At 35.6% G+C, this 22,929-nt stretch overlaps 1 protein-coding gene across 7 annotated transcripts in view; it reads left to right on the forward strand.

Annotated features, from left to right (window-relative positions):
- The window catches only part of ZC2HC1B (zinc finger C2HC-type containing 1B), a 52,356-nt gene that overhangs the window by 8,772 nt on the left and 20,655 nt on the right, over positions 1-22,929 (forward strand). For all 7 annotated transcript variants that reach the window (XR_013378322.1, XR_013378311.1, XR_013378321.1 and 4 more), the window contains 3 exons: positions 1,037-1,098; positions 4,260-4,379; positions 4,899-5,037. Coding sequence is in view for 2 of the 7 variants with exons in the window: in XM_077895726.1 (XP_077751852.1) it covers positions 1,037-1,098; positions 4,260-4,379; positions 4,899-5,037 (321 nt within the window). In the remaining 5 variants the exon portion in view is untranslated. The remainder of the gene's footprint in view (positions 1-1,036; positions 1,099-4,259; positions 4,380-4,898; positions 5,038-22,929) is intronic.

Below are 22,929 nucleotides of genomic sequence, written 5' to 3' on the forward strand. Positions count from 1 at the left end.
TGTACACTCTCCTTTTCTCTGCTGGACCCGTTTTGTGGTTTCTCTCAATATTTCCACAGAGTTGCATGTAGCAGATATTTATAGAATGAAGGATTGGTCCTATGGTGGAAACTCAACTAGTGTTTGGCCCACACATTCAATAAGTATTGAGCACTTTAATTACTAGGGTCAGGTACTTTGAGACATGAGGCACATGTGGGTTCAGTCTCAGCCTTTTTTTTTTTTTTTATTGACTTTATTCTTCATTTAACTTTTAAAAACACTATAGTTGAATATTAAAAACAAAAGCAAGTAGTGACCATATTGTGATTACAGTCCTTCACTCATTCAAGACTGTATGTAAAATACCGGCAGTGAGTGTTACTCATTGACCTCATTAAGAGATCTGACCAAATAGCCCTTCTTAGGATAGGATACTCATCCTTACATGCTTCTGCATTGTAATGGTGCCATCTTTCCTGATTTGGATAGAAGTCCCAATAATACTTCATGGTCCATTTCATCAGTATCTTATACTCCCTTCCTCTCAGGAGGTGTTTGTTTGTTTGTTTTTCCAACAAAAAGCATTTATTGAGAGAGAGCCACTCTCAGGAAAGTTTAAGTTTGATGATTAGGTGACTCTTTTCATATATCCTGTGATAAATTCCCATGCCTTCATCTAGCACACACATAGACCTTACATTCTAGTAGGAATCCTAAAAATGTTACCATTAGATAATTTACAATTTTATACTAAAGTATTAACTTTGTACTTCTATCTAAAGCAAAGCCATTAGGCACTTAGTTTAGGAATATATTAAAGAATTGTACTCTGGTTGCCTGAAGGACATGCAATTTACCTGTTTAGTGATTTGAGAAGTCTATATTAGAAGAGGAAGATGGGTAAGTTTATGAAATATCTTACTAAGAGAAGGAAGTTGGTTGAGGAGGGAAAAAGGAGTGAGGAGATCAAGCTATCGAGGTCCCCTCCAGTTAGTCATTTCTCAGGCAGGCAGTTCCACGAAACTAACATAATGTGCTTTTGGATCTTATACAGATGGCAATCAGGAGTTACTTCCCTGTGAAGTCTGTGGAAGACGCTTTGCAGCAGATGTTCTGGTAAACATAAAGACATTTTGTAGATGTGTTTTGTTGGAGTTAAATGAACTGTCAAGTCAGTGAGGAGGCTGCAGCGGCAAAGATTAAAGACAGATGTGGAGGGAAAGCAAGAGAAGAGAGGTCCATAACCTATGGCTGGCAGGCCCAGAGGACACCAAGGCACAAAGATACCACCCCATTCAAAAGGGAGCTTAGTTAAACATGGTACTCTTACAAAAAGGATGCCAGATGAAAGCGTTTTGGCACAGCTAATTGTCTCTTGAGAGGTTTTGGCTCTTTTGCCTTTTCTATAAGCATCAAAAATTCAAATTTTAAGGCCAAAGCACCAGGGAAATTAGCTAGTCAAGAGGAATGAACATTGAATTTGGAGCATCTGGAAACTTGGCTTTTAGCCTCAAATTTGTCACTAATTCTGACAAGTCCTTTAACCTCCCTCTGTTTCCTGCTTTGCCACGTATAAAGACAGAATCTTTCAATTTCAGGGACTTTATGTAATTTGAACAAAATGGATGTAAGGCCTGTTCCAAGATCTAATTGTTCATCAGATTCAAACTAACTGCATGTCAAGTCCTCTGAATGATACCTATAAAGTGGAATAAAAGCTTAATTTATTTCAAAGTTAGGGAATCAGGTATGAGATTCCAATATTCTAAAGAGTCCCAAGAAAAATGATAATAATAATAAAAAAAAACTTAAGGTGATAATGCAACTCTGAGTTTGAACATTTTAATCAAGGAGACATAACCAAACTTAAAGGATTTGGACTATACACCTGACTGCATTTGGGGTGAAAGACTATACAACGTGCTTGTAAGTTTTCTTTCTCTGGGGAATTTTAAAAATGAAATATCTGTTGTAATTAACTGCAGCTAGAGCTTCCTGAATTTAGAAGCAGGAGCTAATAGGCCTTTTGTGGCCCAGGAATCCACCAGTGTGCTGCTTTTGCCAAACTAGGCCTGCACCCCATAAGAAGGAATTCGAGACCTAGAAGATACCATTCATTTGAAGTGAGATTACTAAATGTCAAGTATGTCTTGGGTCTTCTTGGGTTTTACTTCTAGGCCTATCTCCAGGCTACAAAGAGCATTTGATCAAATGATAGGATACCTCTCTCTAATTTAAAATGATATGGCTTGGGGCACCTGGGTGGCTCTGTCAGTTGAGTGTCGGACTCTTTTGATTTCAGCTCAAGTCATGATCTCAGGGTCACAGGACGGAACCCAGTGTCGGGCTCTGCACTCAGGAGGGAGTCTGCTAAAGATTTTCTCCCCCTTCTTCTCCCACTGCCCTTCCCCTCCTCTGTCTTTCTCTTTCTCTCCATAAAATAAATAAACCTTTAAAAATAAAATATCTGTTCTTTGCTGCTGTGGACCATGGGCTGCTTGGGTCAGTGAAAGATCTCAAGATGGCTGGGCAAGAACTTGCTCTAAAAGCCATTGACTGGGTAGCTTTTGGGGAAATCATACCCCAAAACCAGAAGGCCATTGCTAGCTCCCTACAGTACAATCCTGGAATGAGATGCGTACCTCCATGTTGGCTACTCTCCCTGAGAAACCACCTACTATCGACTGGGCTGACTACAAGGCCTGTTTGGTGAAGTTTGGCTTGTAGATTACTTTGAGAAGTTTAATGCCCTGAAGGTTCCCATGCCAGAGAATAAATATACAGTCTGGGTGGATGCTGAGGAAAAAGAAGAGGTGAAAAGTTGTGCTGAGTGTTTGTCTCTCTCAAAAGCCAGGATTGAGGAATATGAAAAAGAGCTGGAGAACATGAACATAATGCCTTACTGGCCTCACAAGCCATGGAAAATTTATAAACTTGAGTTGAGGAGAAAGCTCTGTCCCTCATATCATAAATGCTGGACATTAAAAATAATGATATGGGAGAAAAATAAATAAAATAAAATAAAATAAAATAAAATAAAATAAAATAAAATAAAATAAAACAAAATAAAATAAAATAAAATAAAATAAAATAAAATAAAATAAATAAAATAAATAAATGATAGGCCTTGTTTGTAACCAGTACAGAGATTTTTATAGAGCCTTGTATTTTGTTGGATGAAAGAATTGTGTGTTAACTATTATGAGTTACCTGCCCACCAAGGAAGAGGACATCTAGTTGGAAGTTGTTGGCATAATCCTATGATGTTGCTGTCACAGACTTTGTAAGGGTGGTACACAGGCTGCATGTTGGCCTCCTTGTCTTATGTACTAGAAATTCTGAGTACTTAAAGAACTTCTTGGCTGGAGTGAAGAAAGTTTTCCCTGCTGATCGTCTGTTAAATGTTAAATATTGTAACATTTTAAAACTTAATATTAAATACTCAGATTTGCTCTGAAATAAATGACTTCATGGATGTGAAATGTTTGGATAAATTAAAGGAAAATCTCTTCATAATGTAAATGGAATTGGTGTACCCTTCATTTATTTGCATGGTTGTCCCAGTTGTCTTTTGCAGATGTTCTCAAATATTTCTTTGAAACCTCCCCACTCCTTGAGGAAGTTAAGTAGTTTAATTTGCTGTATGTAGAAAAGTGACTCCGTTAAATTCAATTTTGAAATTGCCAAGTGGTAAGAAGAGTTTCCCTGAGAAGGTTCCACTGGTAGGAACAAAGTTTCCCCCTGCTGTATGCAAAGGGCTGTTTCAAAAGGATGGTAAAACAATGTTAGGATTGTTGGGACTCAGATTCCCTGCTAGGTTACTGGATGACTTGCTCATGGAATTTGGGAATCTGTGGAGGCAGGAAACCGAACAGAAGATATAACCGGGAAAACTTTCCTTGGCTTCCATGAGTACCTAGCTCAGTATCAGAAATATTTATTTCAATTTAAACTAGAAAGTTTGCCTTTTCAACAGTATTGAATGCCTGGAGCTGCTCACACAGCCCAAATGGTAGAATTCAATATATAAAACCAAATTTGAAGTAAGTCTCTGTAGCTGCGAAGGCCTCTTCTTGACCTTACCCTCACTCAATATCTAGTGATGTGTAACATGGGTGGAGAGAGCCAGATGGATTTGCTCTGCTGTGATTTGAGAGTTGGAGAATGAACTTGGCTCTGAAGGTGAACCCTGTCACTCCAGTGGGGGCTGCCTCAGTACAAACCTTGTGACTATACATGTTAAAAATTTTAATCCCCACTGGTTTTTTTTTTTCTAGGAAAGGCATGGACCAATATGTAGGAAACTCTTCAACAAAAAACGCAAACCTTTCAATTCCCTGAAACAAAGATTACAGGGCACTGACATCCCCATTGTGAAAAAAGCTCCTCAGTCCAAGGTACTATCAATATCTGGCTTATTGTTCTTGATTACATCCTTAAGTACATTAAATCCTCTTTTTGGCTCTCTGGCTTCATTTTTGCTTGATAGTGCAGTATAATGTCATGTAAGTATAATCCACCTTTACTGTTTTCTTTTTAATCATGCTCACTTAGATTTCGAAATGTATTTCAGATACTTTCCAGATGTGGCAAAAAAGAATCTCGTTTATGTTTTCATTAGTGTAACGTTAAATCTAGCAATTAACTTGGAAGAGAGTCCCTTTTAATCTTACATTTAAGTCATTCCTTAAAATTTTGTAGTTTGTTTTTGATTGTTATTTTGTGTTTTCCCTCACTATTGTGACTTGCAAATTTTATTACTGTATTTCCCAAACTTCTTTTTTGTACTTTTGAAAACAAGTTCTCTTTTCCCTCCAAATGTCAGTCTGATTTTCTGTAAATTTAAATCTCAGCTTAAAATTGCAATGGAGAGATGTATAGTCTAAGTTAGTATATGTTGGTTTTGCTTTTTATAGCCTCAATCTGTGAGAAGATCTAACTGGAGACAACAACATGAAGACCTCATTAATGCCATCCGATCGGCAAAGCAGTGTACACTAGCCATTAAAGAAGGCCGACCTCTCCCCCCTCCACCTCCTCCATCTGTCAACCCAGGTGTGTGGCTAGTTTGGTTTGCTTTTGGCATTTTACTCTTAACCAGTTGTGCCTGATTTGGGGCCAGATAATCCTGACTTGCTTCCTCCTATACATTCTAAAATAAATGATAGCAATTAAATTATATAAAACTACTTATATTGAATATATCTTATCCTAATTTCTTTTTAATTCTGCATAAAGAGTCTGTGTTTCCTTCCAACTCACATGAGAACACCACTGTACCCAGTGTCATGGCACTACATAACTCCAGGGGATGCCATTTACATCATGGTCAATGAGAATGGGGCTATGCAGGGCAGTTCTACAATAGCTTCACAATGCCAGATACCCATAGCTCTGGGTTGTTTTGGGGTGGGGGTGGGGGGGTTGTTCTGAGATAAAATCCGACGATACAAAATTTACCATTTTAGCCATTTTAAGTTGTGCAATTTCATGGCCTAAAGGTTTTTTGCCAGAAACTTTATTTTGAAAGTTTTCAAGTTTACAGAAAAAAAAAAGAAATTTACAGAATTTACAGAAAAATTACAAATTTTCAGGAAAAAAGTGATCACTCACACCTTCCACTGAAATTTGAGTTGTTGACATTGTCATATTTTCTGTCTTTTTATTTTTGGAGTGGGGGCAGAACTATTTAAAACTAAATTTCAAACATCACAACACTTTACCCTTAACTATGTCAGTATGCATTTCTTAAGCATGAGTGCATTTCCTTGCATAACATATAGACTCATATTTTCCCAGTTATCTTAAGAATGTCTTTTAAAGCTCTCTCCTTGCCCCCTAGTCACAATCTAGGATTCAGTCAAGGTTCATGCATTTTTATTGTTGTCTCTTTTCTTTAATCTTGCACAACACCCCTATTGGGCCAATTATCTTTGAGAATATCTCTTATGCTAGATATGTCTGGTTTTTGGCCCAAGTTAATGCTTAACTTTTTCCTCTATCCTGTTTTTTTTTTTCTTTCTTTCTTTTTTTTTTTTTTTTTTTTTGTAAACTGGAAATTAGGGGTAGAGGCTCTATTAGATTAATAATATTAATCCCTACCAGATATAAGATTCTCAACTATTTTCTCCCATTCTGTGGACTGTCTTGTCACTTTCTTGATGGTATCCTTTGATGCAGAAAAATTTTTAATTTTGAAGAAGTCCAGTTTATTTTACTTTTGTTACCTTGATCTTGATGTTAAATCCAAAAATTCATTGCAAAATCCATGTCATGAAGCCTTTCCCATATGCTTTCTTCTAAGAGTTTCATAGTTTTGGCTCTTACAGTTTTGTCTTTGATCCAGGTGGAACTAATTCTCTATGTAGTATAAGGTAAGATCTCAACTACATTGGAAGTTGGATATCTAGTTTTATATGTGGATATCTAGTTTTCTCAGCACTGTTTGTCAAAAAGACTTGAATGATCTTGACACTATTATTGAAAGCCAGTTGACCATATATGATAAGATTTACTTCTGGGTTGTCTGTTCTAGGCTGTTTTTCTAGATGTCTTGTCCTTATGCCAGTACCACCCTGTTTAAATTACTCTAGTAAACTTGTAGTACGTTTTGAAAGTTGTCCAAGATTTGTTTTGGTAATTAGGGGACCTTTGAGATTTCATATGAATTTTCAGGGTGAGTTTTTTTTTTCCTATTTCTGAAAATGCCATTAGAATTTTGATAGGGTTTACACTTAATCTGTGTATAGCCTTGGGTAGTGTTGTCATCTTAACAATAATGTTTTCCAGTCTATGAACATAGGAAGTCTTTTAATTTGCTTCTCTTTGATTTCTGCCATCAATATTTTATTGAATAGATGTAGGAATATACAAGTTTTTTTTACCACCTTGGTTAGATTTATTCCTAAGTATTTTATTCTTTTTGATGTTATTGTAAGTGGAATTGTTAACCTTGTTTTCAGATTGTTCATTGCTAGTGTATAGAAATATGACTGATTTTTGTGTAATAATTTTGTATCCTGCAACTTTATTGAATTTTGTTAGCTCTAACAACTGTTTTTTGGTGTGAAATTTTTAGGGTCTTCTACATATACAATTATGTCATTTCTGAACAGATACAATTTTTTTCTTCCTCTCCAATTTGCCTATTATTTCTTTTTCATGTCTAAATCCTCTTGCTAGAACTTCCAATACTATATTGAATAGCAGTGATGAAAGCAGACATTCTTGTCTTGTTTTCCATTGAGTAAATATTATCTGAGGGTTATAATTGGCTATTCAAAGCATAAATAATAGCATATTATGAGAATTATGTGGAAAGTGAAATGTATGAAAACACTACAACAAAGTTAGGTAAGGAAAAGGAACATATATTGTTGAAAGGTTTCTGTACATTATACACAAATAAGTTTGTACTTATCACACATGAATACATATAGTATTGTTTGAAGGTAGAGTTTTATATCTTAAAGATGCCTATTATAAACTCTAGAGTAAACACATAAAAATATTGACATGTAGCTAATAAGACAATAAGTGGAATTGAGATAAAATGGGAAAAAAATTTAATCTAAGGGAAGACAGGAGAAGGGGAAAAAAACAAAGAAAAGATGGGATAAAGACAAATAGCAATATGGTAAACTTAAACCTAACTATATGGACAGTTGCATATAAATGACCTAAACCCTTCAGATAAAAGGCAGATTATCAAACTAAATTTATAATTTAGTTTAGCAAGGTCCAATTATATGCTTTCCACAAGAAACACACTTTAAATGTGAAGACAAATAAGTGTGCCAGGGAGGTGACAAAATAAGGAGGTAATGCAGGTAGGTCCAAAGAGGTCACCCCTCACTAGCAGATGGCTGATCCTGTGTTAGCAGGGCTGCTGCCTCAAAGAAACACACACCAGGATTGCCAGATCTAATTTCTCAAAGGATAGCAAAAACTGCAGATTTCCTGATTTATAAATATCAGAAACTCAGTATTTTAGAAACTTTAGGTTTGAATCTGAGGTTGGAACTCAGGCAATGGTTTTCCTTGGTGAGGTGGGAATGACCAGGAATGGACATGAGGAGTATTGCTAGGAATGTTCTGTGTCTTGATCTGGGCTGGTTACATAGATGTGTACAGCTTGTGAATATTTCGTGGAGACATACACTTATGATTTGTCTTTTGTCCTGGATAAAAAGGTAAAAGAAGAAATAAACACTAGCAGTGTCAAAACAACTATAGGCTGACATGTTAAAAACATAGGGAAAGATATATGTGCGAACAATCATAAAAATGGAGTGACTAATATTAGTATCAGGCAAACATCAATGCTATTTAACAGGGTAAAGATTAAAAATAACATTCATCAAGAACTATCAGTCTTAAATGTTTATGTGCCTAGTAACAGAGACTTAAAGACCATGAGACAAAAACTGACAAAAATTGGAAGAAGTAGAAAGTTCAAATTATATTTGGACATTTTATCATTTTCTCTTAGTATAGCTGGTAAAATAAGCAGCAGGAGAATCAGTAGGGATATAGAAAAGTTTGAACAACAATATCAACCAGTTTGACCTAGTTGATACCTATTGCTATAATGTGACATGCAGCAACAGCAGAATATAATTCTTTTTAAGTACGCATGGAGTATTTGTCCAAGGAAGACCATGTTCAGGACCACAAAGTGAGTCTCAATAAATATAAAAAGGATTGAAATCATACAGATTATGTTACTTGACACAGTAGAATTAAGTCAGAAATTAATGATGAAAACATATCTAGAAAATTTCCTAATATTTGGATTTTATCAACTCATTTCTTTTTTTTTAAGATGTTTTATTTATTCATGAGAGACACAGAGAAAGAGAGGCAGAGACACAGGCAGAGGGAGAAGCAGGCTCCATGGAGGGAGCCCCATGTGGGACTCGATCTGGGGACTCCAGGATCACACCCCGGGCTGCAGGCGGCGCTAAACTGCTGCGCCACCGGGGCTGCCCTATCAACTCATTTCTTTTTTTTTTTTTTCTTTCTTTTTTTTTAATCAACTCATTTCTAAATAATGGATGGATTTAAGAAAAAATCATAAAAGATATCAGAAAAAATTTTGAACTGAATGGTCATGAAAACATCAAAATTTGTGGGATTCAGCTAAAACAGTGTCTAGAGGGAGATTTATAGTTTTAAATGCTTATATTAGAAAAGAAGAAAGGTGGGATCCCTGGGTGGCGCAGCGGTTTGGCGCCTGCCTTTGGCCCAGGGCGCGATCCTGGAGATCCGGGATCGAATCCCACGTCGGGCTCCCGGTGCATGGAGCCTGCTTCTCTCTCTGCCTCTCTCTCTCGCTCTCTCTCTGTGACTATCATAAATGAATAAAAAATTTAAAAAAAAAAAAGAAGAAAGGTTTAAACCAATTACTTTATTCTTACTCTTTAAAAAGTTAGATGAACAAATTAAACCTAAATTAAGTTGAAGGAAGAAAATAGTGAATGTAGTTCACCATATTAACAAAATATTTTTAAGAGCAGATGATCATCCCAGTAGATACAGGAAAAGGCTGTGAAAAAATGCAATACCCATACATGTTTAAAACAAAACAAAACAAAACAAAAACTCCTAGAAAGGTAGAAATAGAAGGGAACACCTCAGTAAAAGATATCTTTCAACAACCTACACTTAACATTACACTTGGTGTAAAACTGGGCACGTTTCCACTGAGATCATGAAAAAAAAATAAAATTCAAGGATGTCCTTTCTGACCACTCCTGTTCAACACTGTACTGGAGATAGAGTACCCAGTGTGGGATCCCTGGGTGGCTCAGTGGTTTAATGCCTGCCTTCGGCCCAGGGCATAATCCTGGAGTCCCAGGATCGAGTTCCACATCAGGCTCCCTGCGTAGAGCCTGCTTCTCCCTCTGCCTGTGTCTCTGCCTCTCTGTTTCTCTGTTTCTCATGAATTAAAAAAAAAAAAAAAGAGTACCCAGTGTAATAAGGAAATAAGGAAATAAATTATCAGAGCAGAAGAAGCAAAACTATCTTTATTCACAGACAACATAATCATGAATGAATAAATAGAAAATCTTAGTAAACTGTAAGAAATCTACTCAAATTAAAAATTTATTTAAAATGTTTTCAGGATATAAAGTCAAGGGGTGCCTGTGTGGCTCAGTCAATTAAGCATCCAACTCTTGATTTTGGCTCAGGTCATGATCTCAGGGTTGTGAGATCAAACCCCTGTCAGGTTCTGCAATGAGTATGGAGCCTGCTTAAGATTCTTTCTCCCTCTCCCTCTGCGCACCTACCCGCCCACCGCCCCCCCCGCTCGTGTGCACTCTTCTCTCTCTCAAAAAACAAGGATGTAAAGTCAATGTACACAAGTAAATTTTATTTCTATATACTAGCATAAACAATTGAAAAATTGTTCTTAAATTAAAAAATACAATTTACAATTATGAAAACACATTAAATACTTAGGTATATCTTTAACAAAACATGTGTAAGACTTGAAAAATGAAAACTACAAAACATTGTAGTTAGACAAATTAAAGAGAGGACCCCAAAAAATGGAGAGGTTTACCATTTTCAAGATTTGGAGGAATCCATATTATGTTGTCATGTCAGTTCTTCCCAAATTTTGGGATTTCCCAAAATCCCTGCAAGTTTTCTTTGCCAAATAAGAATTCATCAGTTGATTCTAAAATTATATGGAAATTCAAATGATCTGGAATAGCCAAGATAGTTTTGAAAAAAAGGAAAAAAGCAGAGGACTTATACTACCTGTTATCAACACTTACTATGATGTTACAGTAATAAAATACTTTGATATTGGCATATCAGTTGAGCAGAAAAGAGACTAGATATAGACCTCCCACTCGTGTATGGGTGATTGATTTTTGTAGATCTCCCACGTATGTGTGGGTGATTTTTGACAAAGGGAAAGGATAATCTTATTAACAAATACAACAGGGGCAGCCCAGGTGGCTCAGTGGTTTAGCACCGCATTCAGCCCAGGGCCTGATCCTGCAGACCAGGGATTGAGTCCCACGTTGGGCTCCCTGCATGGAGCCTGCTTCTCCCTCTGCCTCTCTCTCTCTCTCTCATAAATAAATAAAATCTTAAAAAACAAAAAACAAATGCAACAGAGGCAACTAAACATCAGTTTGGAACAAATGAGCTGTGATCCTTATATAAAAATTGACAACAAAAATTAATTTGCAATGGAACGTTAACCTAATATAAGTACTACAACTCTAAGATTTCTAGAAAAAACAAAAATCTTTGATATGAGTCAACAAAGATTTCTTAAACAAGAAGCAAAATGTTCTAATTCTAATGATTTTTAAAAAGGAAATTGATAAATTGGGCTTCACTAAAGCTAAAAATTTTAGTTTTGATAGACACCTTAGGAGAGTGCAAAGGCAAGCCACAGTCTGGGAGAAAATATTTATAATACATATCTGACAAAGGACTCATACCAAGAATATACAAAGAACTCTTACGACTCAATAATAAGACAACCCAATAAGAAAAAGGAAGAGAGGGCGGCTGGGTGGCTCAGTGGTTGAGGGTCTGCCTTTGGCTCAGGTTGTGATCCCAGGGCCCTGGGATCGAATCCTGAATCAGGGAGCTTGCTACTCCTTTTCTGCCTGTGTCTCTGCCTCTCTCTCTCTCTCTGCCTCTCATGAATAAATAAATAAAACCTTTAAGAAAAAAGGCAAGAGATATATTTGGACACATCACAAAATAATAGCCAATAAGCACTTAAGATATTCAGCATCGTTTTTATCAGAGAAATGTGAATTACAACCATGATGAGATACCACCACATACCCACTTGAATAGCTAAAATTAAAGACTGACAATACATATGATAGCTAGGATGTAGAACAGCTGGAAGTTTCATTTACTGCTGATGGGGGTATAAAATAGTACAGCTACTTTGCACTGGTATTTTCTTAAGGTAAACATATACTTATTTATAGAGCAATTCTATACCTAGGTATTTATGTGAAAAACTGGTAACATGTCCTTAGAAAAGACTTATATGTTAATATTCATAACAATGTTATAGCATAAACTGAAAAAATAGTCATCAACAAGTGAATGTATAAGCAAAACAGAATAATATTTCACAGTGAAGAAAGCGCTACCATACATGCAACAATATGGCTATTCCATTATATGAAATTATAAAACAGGTATTTTTAGTGACAGGAAAAAGAGTTTTGATTGATTGAGGTTAGGTTTGGGGGAATATTGACTGAAAAGAAACTTTTGAGGGTGATGAAACTGTCCTATGTTTTAGTTGGAGTGGTTGCACAAATGTTACATTAATCAAAACTCATTGGCCTGTGTGCTTAAATGGTTGGATCTTCCTGCATGTAAATTATTTCTCAAAGTTTATTTTAAAAAGTAAAACACCAGAACCAATCCCCAAAGCCACAGTGGACTCATACTATAAAATAATCTGAAAAATAATCTGAACTTCTATACCAGAAAATAATCTTTAAAAATATAACTTTATTTTTAATTATGTACAGGTGACATACAATACTATATTAGTTTCTGGGGCACAATGTTAGTGATTCGACATTTATATGCATTACAAAGTGCTCACCATGTTAAGTATAGTTACCATCTGTCACCATACAAATTTATTACAGTATCATTAATTGTATTCCCTATGCTATACTTTTCATCCCCATGAGTGACTTGCTTATTTACCTACTTACTTTTAAGTTTTGAGAGGAAGATGAAAATATTTAGTACTGAAGGAAGGTGCACAAGAATGTGAAATATAAGATTATATCGGCTGGGGTACCTGGGTGACTCAGTCAATTAAGCATCCGGCTTTTGGTTTCGGCTCAGATCATGATCTCATGGGTTGTGGGGTCAAGCCCCATGTCAGGCTCTGAGCTTGGCAGGGAGTCTGCTTGAAGATTCTCTTTCTCTGTCCTTACTCTCACTCATGAGTGCCTCTCTCAGAAAGAGAGGGAAAGAAGGAAGGAAGGAAGGAAGGAAGGAAGGAAGGAAGGAAGGAAGGGAGGGAGGGAGGGAGGGAGGGAGGGAGGGAGGGAGGGAGGGAGGGAGGGAGGAAAAAAAAACAGATTATATTGTCTGTAATAATTTTCCAATGTGAAAAGAGCTTTACTTTGACTATCCTTAATACAGAAGATTATTTCAATTGCTGGATGATTTTAATTTTAGAGCTCAATGTGAAAATAAAGTATATTTTAGTTGGGCCACTATAATAGTGTTGAGATTGATCATTGTGGGTGTCATTGGTCTTTCGCCCACTGACAGAGTTTGTCCTGATTTCCTGCTATTCTTGTATCGTTTTCCTTGATTACTTTAGATTTTATTTATTTATTTATTTATTTATTTATTTATTTACTTACTTACTTACTTACTTACTTACTTACTTACTTACTTATTTGAGAGAGTGAGAGTGAAAGAGCACAAGCAGGGGGAGCAGCAGAAGGAGAGGTAGAAGCAGGCTCCCTGCTCAGCAGGGAGCCCGACACAGGGCTCAGTCCCAAGACAGACACTTAACCGACTGAGCCACCCAGCTGCCCTTCCTTGATTAATTTTATATGCTTTCTTCTTTTTAATTTGAGGAAGCAGAAAAGCCATAGACTAGGAGGCTTTTGATAATGCTTTTGTGTTGCATTTGGTGTTTGTTTTTGTTTTGTTCTCTAATGAGAAGAAAATGACAGATTCCCTTTTTTTTTTTTTTAATTCAGAAAGTATCTTTTTGGAGAGATGACCTTCTTTCTTTATCCTTTGTTTAGGATTATTGTTTAAGATTCATCCTTTATTGAAATGATGCCTTACTTATTTTGTAACTGGAAGTTTGTACCTCTTAATATCTTTCACCTGTTTTGCCCATCCTCACACACACACACCCCCAATTGACAACCACCAGTTTGCTTTCTGTATTTATAAATTTGTTTCTGTTTTTTGTTCATCCACACATAAGTGAAATCACATGCTATTTATCTTTCTCAGACTTTCTCAGACTGTTTCACTTAACATAATACCCTATTTAGGTCCATCCATGTTGTTGCAAATGGCAAGATTTCATTGTTTTTTTTTTATGTTTGAGTAATATTCCACTGTATATGTATACCATATCTTCTTTATCCACTTGTCAGTAGACATTTATGTTGCTTCCATATCTTGGGTATTATATCTTGGTTATTATAAATAGTGCTGGCAGTAAACACAGGGGTCCATATATATTTTTGAATTAGTGTTTTCATTTCTTTGAGTAAATGTCCAGAAATGGAATTACTGGATTATATGGTACTTATATTTTTTATTTTTTGAGGAACCTCCATAGTGTTTTCCACAGTGGCTGCACCAATTTCTATTCCACTAACAGTGCATGAGGGTTACCTTTCTACTCATCCTTACCAACACTTGTCATTTCCTGTCTTTTATTCTAGCCATCCTGACAAGTGTAAAGTATCATCTCATTGTGGTTTTGATTTGCATTTCCCTGATGATTGGTAGTGTTGAACATCTTTTCATGTGTGCCTGAAGACTTTTCGTATGTCTTCTTTGGAAAAATGTCAGTTCAGGTCCTCTGCCCATTTTTTGATTGGATTTTTTTGGTGTTGAGTTGTATGAGTTCTTTATATATTTTGGATATTAACTCCTTATCAGACATATCATTTGTAAATATCTTTCTCAGTAGGTTGCATTTTTCTTTTGTTGATGGTTTCTTTCACTGTGCAAAAGTAGTCCCAGTTTATTTTGATGTAGTCCAGTTTATTTTTGCTTTTGTTGCCCTAAGCAGACAGATTCAAAAAAATATAGTGACTTCTATGTCCAAAAGTTTATTGCCTATATTTTCTTTTAGGAGTTTTATGATTTTGGGTCTTACATTTAGATTTTTAATCCATTTTGAGCTTTTATTTTTGTATATGGTGTAAAAAAATGGGCCTAGTTTCATTCTTTTCATATATCTGCCCAGTTTTCCCAATACCGTTTATTGAAGAGATTGTCTTTTCCTTATTGGATATTTTTGCCTTCTTTGTCATTGATTCACTATATAAATTTTTTTTTTCTGGACTCTGTTCTGTTCCTTTGATCTATGTGTCTGTTTTTGTGCTGGAACTATACTGTTTTGATTACTATAGCTTTGCACTATAATTTGAAATCTGCTATTGAAATCTCCAACTTTATTCTTCTTTCTCAAAATTTCTTTGGCTATTCAGGGTCTTTTTTTTTTTTTTTTTTTAGATTTTATTTATTTATTCATGAAAGACACACAGAGAGAGAAAGGCAGAGACGTAGGCAGAGGGAGAAGTAGGCTCCAGGCAGGGAGCCTGATGTGGGACTGGATCCTGAGATCACGGATCACACCCTGAGCCAGGGGCAGGTGCTCAACTGCTGAGCCACCCAGGCATCCTTATTCAGGGTCATAAGTGGTTTCATCGACATTCCAAGATTATTTGTTCTAGTTTTGTGAAAAATGCTATTGGTATTTTGATAGGGATTACATTGAATCTGTAGATTGGTTTGGATGTTAAAGTATGGACTTTAACAGTATTAATTCTTTCAGTCTGTGAGTGTGGTGTATCTTTCCATTTATTTGTGTTGTTTTCAATTTATTTAATCAGTATTTTATAGTTTTCAGAGCATAGGTCTTTCACTTTCTTGGTTAAATTTATTCTTATTTACTTTATTCTTTTTGATGCAATTGGTTTTTTTGTTGTTGTTGCTTTTACAGATTTATTTATTTATTTGAGAGAGAGAGAGAGAGAGAGAACACACAGGGAGTGGAGGAGGGCTAGAAGGAGAGGGAGAGAAAGTCCCAAGCAGGTTCCTCACTGAGTATGGAGCCCAATGCAGGGCTCAATCTCACAACCCTGAGATAATGGCCCAAGGTGAAACCAAGAGTTCGATGCTTACCTGACTATGCCACCTAGGCATTCCTCTTTTTGATGCAATTGAAAATGGGATTGTTTTCTTAATTTCTCTGTTAGGTCATTATTAGTGTATAGAAATGCAACAGATTCCTGTATGTTAATTTTGTATCCTGAAACTTTACTCAATTAATATACTAGTTCTAATAGTTTTTTGTTGGAATCTTAAGGTTTTCTAGACATATAGTATCATGTCACTGCAAATAGTGAATTTTATTTCCTCCTTACCAAGTTAGATGCCTTTTATTTCTTTCTGTTTTCTATGGCGAGGACTTCTAGTACTATGTTGAAGAAAAATTCTAAGAGTAGACATCCTTGTCTTCTTCCTGGTTTAAGGGGAAAAGCTTTCAGCCTTTCATCATTGAGTCTGATATTAGCTTTGTGCTTGTCAGATAGCATTTATTATGTTGAGGTACATTCCTTTTATACCCACTCTGTTGAGAGTTTTCGTTATGAATGGATGTTGAATTTTGTCAAATGCTTTTTCTGCATCTATTAAAATGATTATATTATTTTTTGAAATGATTATACTATTATTATCCCCCTCCTTTTTTTTTAAGTAGGCCCTACACCCAGCATGGAATCCAATGTGGGTCTTGAACTCATGACTGATGGAGACCTGAGCTGAGATCAAGAGTCACACTTAACTGACTGAGCCAGCCAGGCATCCTATCCTTCATTTTATTTTAGTGTGTTATATCACATTGATTGATTTGTAGATATTGAACTATCCTTGCACCCCAGGAATAAGTCCTGCTTCATCATGATATATGATTTTTTAAATTTAATTTTTATTTATCTTATTTTTATTAATTTTTATTTAATTTATTTTTATTGATGTACAGTTAACATACAATGTTATATTAGTTTCAGGTGTACAGCATATAGGTTCAAGAATTCTATACATTACTCATTGCTTACCATGGTAAGTGTAGTCACCATCTGTCACCATACAAAATTATTGGTGTTATTGACTATTCTCTGTGCTGTATTTCTCATCTCTCTGACTTATTTATTTTAATGTGAATTTGAATTTGAATTTGGTTTGCTAATATTTTGTTGAAGATTTTTGCATCTATGTTCATCAGAGATATTGGCCTGTAATTTTTTTTTTTTTTTTTTTTTTGTAGTGTCTGTTTGGTTTTTGGTATCAGGGTAATGCTAGCTCATAGAATGAATTTGGAAGTATGCCTTCCTCTTTAATATATTTGAATGGTTTGAGAAAGATAGATATTAAATCTTCTTTAAATGTTTAGTAGAATTTACATGCTAATCCATCTCCTGGACTTTTATTTGTTTGGAGTTTTTGGATTACTGATTCAATTTCATTACTAGTAAATGGTCTGTTCAGATTTTCTGTATCTTCCTGACTCAGTCTTGGAAGATTTCATGCTTCTAGGAATTTATTCATTTCTTTTATGTTGTCCAGTTTGTTGGACTATAGTTTTTCATAGTAGTCCCTTATAATTCTTTGCATTTCTGTATTATTGATTATATTTTCTCCTCTTTCATTTCTGATTTTATTTATTTGAGTTCCCTTTTTTCCTTGATGAGTCTGGCTAAAGATTTATCAGTTTTGTTTATCCTTCCAAAGAATCAGCTCTTAATTTCATTGATCTTATCTTTTGCTTTTTTAGTCTTTATTTTATTTATTTCTGCTCTGATTTTTATTATTTCCTTCTACTAACTTTGGGCTTTGTTCTTTTTGTCATTTCTTTAGGTATAGAGTTAGATAATTTATTTGATATTTTTCTTGCTTCTTGAGATAAAACTGTATTGCTCTTAACTTTCTTCTTTGAGCTACTTTTGTTCTGTCTCAGGGATTTTGAAACATTATATTTTCAAATTCATTTGTTTTGATGTTTTTTTTATTTCCTTTTTGATTTCTTTGTTCACTCTTTGGTTGTTTAGTAGCATGTTGTTTAGCCTGTAGGTATGTTTTTTTTTTTTTCAAAATTTTTTCTTGTAATTAATTTCTGGTTTAATACTGTTGTGATTGGAAAGATGATTTATATGATTTTGGTCTCATTAAATTTGTTGGAACTTGTTTTGTGGCCTAACATGTGATCTCTTTTGGAAAATGTTATGTGGGCACTTGAAAAGAATATATTTTCTGCTATTTTGGGATGAAATATCCTGTATCTATCTGTTAAGTCCTCTGGTCTGATATATCATTTAAAGCTATTGATTCCTTATTGATTTCCTGTCTGGATTATCTATCCATTGATGTAAGGGAAGTATTAAAGTCCCCTACAAATATTGTATTACTGTCATCTTCTCTCTACCTGTCTATTATAAGTGCTCGTATGTTCAGTACATAGTTATTTATGACTGTTATATCCTCCTGTTGGATTGATCCTTTAATCACTATGTAATGCCCTTCTGTGTCTCTAATTTCAATCTTTGTTTTAAAGCCATTTTGTTTGATATTAAGTATTGCTACTCCCACTTTTTTTTCTATTCACATGAAATATCTTTTTCCATTGCTTCATTTCAGTCTCTTTGTGTCTTTAGGTCTGAAGTGAATCTCTTACAGGCAGCATATAGGTGGGTTTTGTTTTTGTATCCATTCAGTCACTGTATGTCTTTTGATTGGAGTACTTAATCCATTTCTTTTTTTTTAAGATTTATTTATTTTAGAGAAAGTCCAATGCTTAACTGACTGTGCCACCTAGGTGCCCTCTTTTTAAAAATATTTATTTATTCATTTTAAAAAGAGAGATCGTGGGTGGAGAGGGGGAAGGAACAGGAAAAGAGAATCCCAAGCAGACTCCTCACTGAGCACAGAGCCTAACATGAGGCTTGATCCCATGACCCTGAGATCACTACCTGAGCCAAAACCAAGAGTCAAACACCCAACCAACTGTGCCACCCAGGCTCCCTTGAGCACTTTAGTTCATTTACATTTAAAGTAATTAACAGATACATACTTACCGCCATTTTGTTCGTTATTTTTTGGTTGTTTTTGTACTTCTCTGTTATTTTCTTCTTTTACTCTCTTGTCAATTTGATGACTTTCTTGAATGTTATGCTTGGATTCCTTTTTCCTTATTTTTTGGGTATCTATTAGAGGTTTTTGGTTTGTGGTTACATTAAGGTTCATATATAACATCCTCAGTATATAGCAGTCTTGTTAAATTGATAGTCTCTTATGTTTGAACTCATTCTAAAAGTACTACATTTTTACTCCCCTTCTCCATGATTTATGTCTTTTTATTTTGTGTATCCCTTAACTAATTGTTGTAGATATAACTGATTTTACTACTTTTGTGTCTTAATTTTCATACTAGCTTTGTAAGTGATTGACCTTTACTATATGTTTTCTTTAACCAGTAAAACTGTTTCTTTCATAATTTTCTTACCTCTGGTTATGGGTTTTTATTTTCCACTTAAATGAATCCCTTTAACATTTTTTGTAAGGCTGGTTTAGTGGTAATGAACTCTAACTTTTGTTAGAGTGGGCTCTATGTGGGCTGCTTGTGCTTTCTTGTGACTGGGCCATAACTGGGAAACTGTTTATCAGTCCTTCAATTCTGAATGATCACCTTGTCAGGTAGAATATTCTTAGTTGTAGGTGATTTCCTTTCAGCCCTTTAAATATAGATCATGCTACTCCTTTTTAGCCTTCAAAGTTTCTATGGGACACCTGGGTGGCTCAGCAGTTTAGTGCCTGCCTCCGGCCCAGGGCATGATCCAGAGTCCCAGGATCGAGTCCCATGTTGGGCTCCCTGCATGGAACCTGCTTCTCCCTCTGCCTGTGTCTCTGCCTCTCTCTCTCTCTCTCTCTGTCTCATGAATAAATAAATAAAATCTTAAAAAAAAAAGTTTCTGCCAAAAAAAAAATGACCAGATGGCCTTATGTGGGGATTGCCTTGAATGTAACTAGTTGCTTTTCTCTTCCTGCTCTTAAGAATCTTTATCTGTGATTTTTGACATTTTAGTTATGTGTCTTAGTAGAATTCTTTCTTTGGGTTCATTTTATTTGGAACTCTGTTTGATTCTTGGCCCTGGATGTCTGTTTCCTTCCCCAGGTTGGGAAAGTTTTTAGCTATTATTTTTTCAAATAAATTTTCTGCCTTTTTCTCCTGCTCTCCTCATTCTGGGACCCCTATGATACAAATGTTAATATGCTTGACATTGTCCCCAGAGGTACCTTAACCTATCCTCATTGTTAAAAATTATTTTTTATTGTTACTATTCAATTTGGATTTCTACTACCCTGTCTTGCAGATCGCTGATCCATTCTTCTGCATCCTCTAATCTATGTTGATTCCCTAGTGCATTTTCCATTGTTATTGTATTCTTCAGCTCTGATTGGTTCTTATATTTTCTGTCTTTGTTGAGGTTATCATTGACTTCATTCATTCTTCTCTCAAGTCCAGTGAGCATCTTTATTACCATTGCTTTAAACCCTTTATCAGGTAGATTGCTTATCTCCATTTTATTTAGCTGTTTTTTGTTGTTTGTTTAGGTTTTCTTTCATTCTTTGGCTGGGAACATATTTCTCTCTTTTTTTATTATTCTCTGTTTGTTTCAATGTACTTGGTAGATCAGTTATGTTTCCTGATCTTGAAGGTAATGGCCTTATGTAGAACATATCCTGTGGTACCGAGTATTGCAATCCCACCCTGGTCACCAGAACCAGGAGCTCCAGGAGTGTGCTCTATGTGGGCTGCTTGTGCTTTCTTGTTGTGACTGGGCCATAATTGCTGTGAGTGCACTGGTGGGTGGGGCTGGCCCTTGGCATAGCTGGCTGAGAGGCCTGGCTGCAGCTGCTGTGGGTGTGCTAGTGGGTGGGATTAGCTCCCAGCGCAGCTGGCTGAGAGGCCTGGCCACAACTGTTGTGGGCATTCTAGTGTGCCAGAAAATAATGTTAATAATTGCTTCACTTTTGCTGGGTGCTAATGAAAAAGTAGCTTAAAATAATATAAAAGTAGAAAGATCTGTGGCTGTGATTTTGATAAAACTTTGGCAATAAACCTTATACAACAAAAAAATCTTTTATGAGCAATACTTCCTTTTAATAGCAGAAGCTACAGAGTTGATATCTACTTTATAGTTCTTGAGTCAAACAAATGAAACTATGTCAGCTGTCCCGATGTGTGGATTTCTCTAATTTCCACATTGGATTTAAAATGTGGGGATTATTGTTTCCTTAAAATAAATAATTCCCTCTGTAAGACTTCATCAAGTGTACAATTTTTTTTGCCCTTACATTCTTATATTAAAATATAGCTTTATAATTAAATTCTTCCCCTGTGCCCTTATTATAATCTTATGTATCAAACAAAATGACTATCTAAAATAGCATATTTTCATTACTGCTCCATTAGTTAGATTGTGTGGGGATTTTATATTACTCCATATATTCTCAGGCTTAAATACTAGAAAATTTATACAGACATAACTGGGGTGATATATAATGTGGCCTATTATGCATGAGTTTGCAGGTCATTTCCTTTTTTTCTCAGCATGGTTCCTTACTTCATGACTCAGTTTTTGTGACATGCATTTATTTACTCTAATTCCTACTGACTTAAGTAAGTATGCCAATCATTCAACTTTCTAGGATGTTGGGATACTTTATAAGAATAATATAGAATATTTGTAATTGAGATTCTCAGTGAGGCCTGGGACATTTGGTCCCCATTTCACAGGCTACATAGACATGGGTACTTGACAAAATGCTTGTGTTTAAAATGATCCTTGTGTTTCTAGTTTAATGTTTTTGAGGTCTGGCCACCTTCCCCACTGTCATCATAAGAATCCATTTGTAGTCAGAATCATTGTGCATTGAAATAAATAGCACATAGTGATGTTTATGACACCATTATTGATAGGGGAAGAGGTGACTCAGATTGAGATGAGGGTAGAACATACAACTCAGTTATGCAGTGTTCAGATTATCATTGCAAAAAAATTTTTTTTTGAAGTTTCCTCTGCCCCTTTAAGTCTGGGCTTCATGTCCCTCTTCTGGGCTCCTGGAGGACCTAGTGCTTTCTCCTTTTAAAGCTTATATCATGAGTCGTAATTGTTTGCTTCTTCGCCTAGCCTTCTAGTTGTCTCTGAGATTTCTGTTGGCAGGGAAATACAGTTCAGCTTTGTTGTCTCCATAGTGGCCAAACACACAGAACGGTGGCAATGAATCAATGAACGAACAGGTGGAGTGAGGAAGCCATGCAGTCACTGCTATAATCATTGTCTTTGCACATTAACCCTGAGTGTGTTTAAGGGTAGCAGCATTTCTGATATGAGCCTTGACTCTCAGCTGGTAGAACTGAAGAAACCACCAAACCAAGAGCGGAGCTGTAGATTGTTTTCTACATTATTGTAAATGAGTTCTGCACAATAATGGCACTTTCAATTTTACTTTTATAAGCAGTTTCATTCCTGTTTGGTAGTTGGAAACACAATCTTTCTGGGTCTATTTCCTCAGAGTAATAGGATGTTCTACCCACCTACTATACTGAACCCTAGTGTGGATTATCTAAGTTAACTTTCACAGCAGCCTGGTGAAATAGGTGATATGTAGGGACTGGGGAAATTGAAGCTTAGGGTGATTAAGTAACTTGCTGAAGTTCATACATACAGCAAGTGAAGAGCTCAGGCTCAAAACCAGTCAGGCAGGCTGTAGGGCCTTCATCATTTCCCAATGCTGTCCTATTTTATTTTTGTTCAAGGAATTTATCACCATAGGAAAACTTTGTTTCTGTATTAGAACGTTTAGTCTTTGATTGCAGAGACCTTGTACCCCCAAGTATAAACCAGTGCCTGCATTAATAGGTGTTCAATCTTAATAGAATTAAGATTAATTCTATATATATATTCTTAATATATATATTAAGTACTGCCTTCCAGAATGTGAAATAAAAGATTAGGCTAAGTGCTCATTTTTTACTATATTCCAATTTCTTACATATTCCAATTGTTAATTCTATGAATATTCATTTTAGGAAATGATTTGTTCAAACAGAAAACTCAAATTGTTCAAAAAGATACCTTCAAAAAACTCTTAATCTTGAAG

The sequence above is a fragment of the Canis aureus genome, chromosome 1 (genome assembly GCF_053574225.1).
Source record: "Canis aureus isolate CA01 chromosome 1, VMU_Caureus_v.1.0, whole genome shotgun sequence".
Classification (NCBI taxonomy): domain Eukaryota; kingdom Metazoa; phylum Chordata; class Mammalia; order Carnivora; family Canidae; genus Canis; species Canis aureus.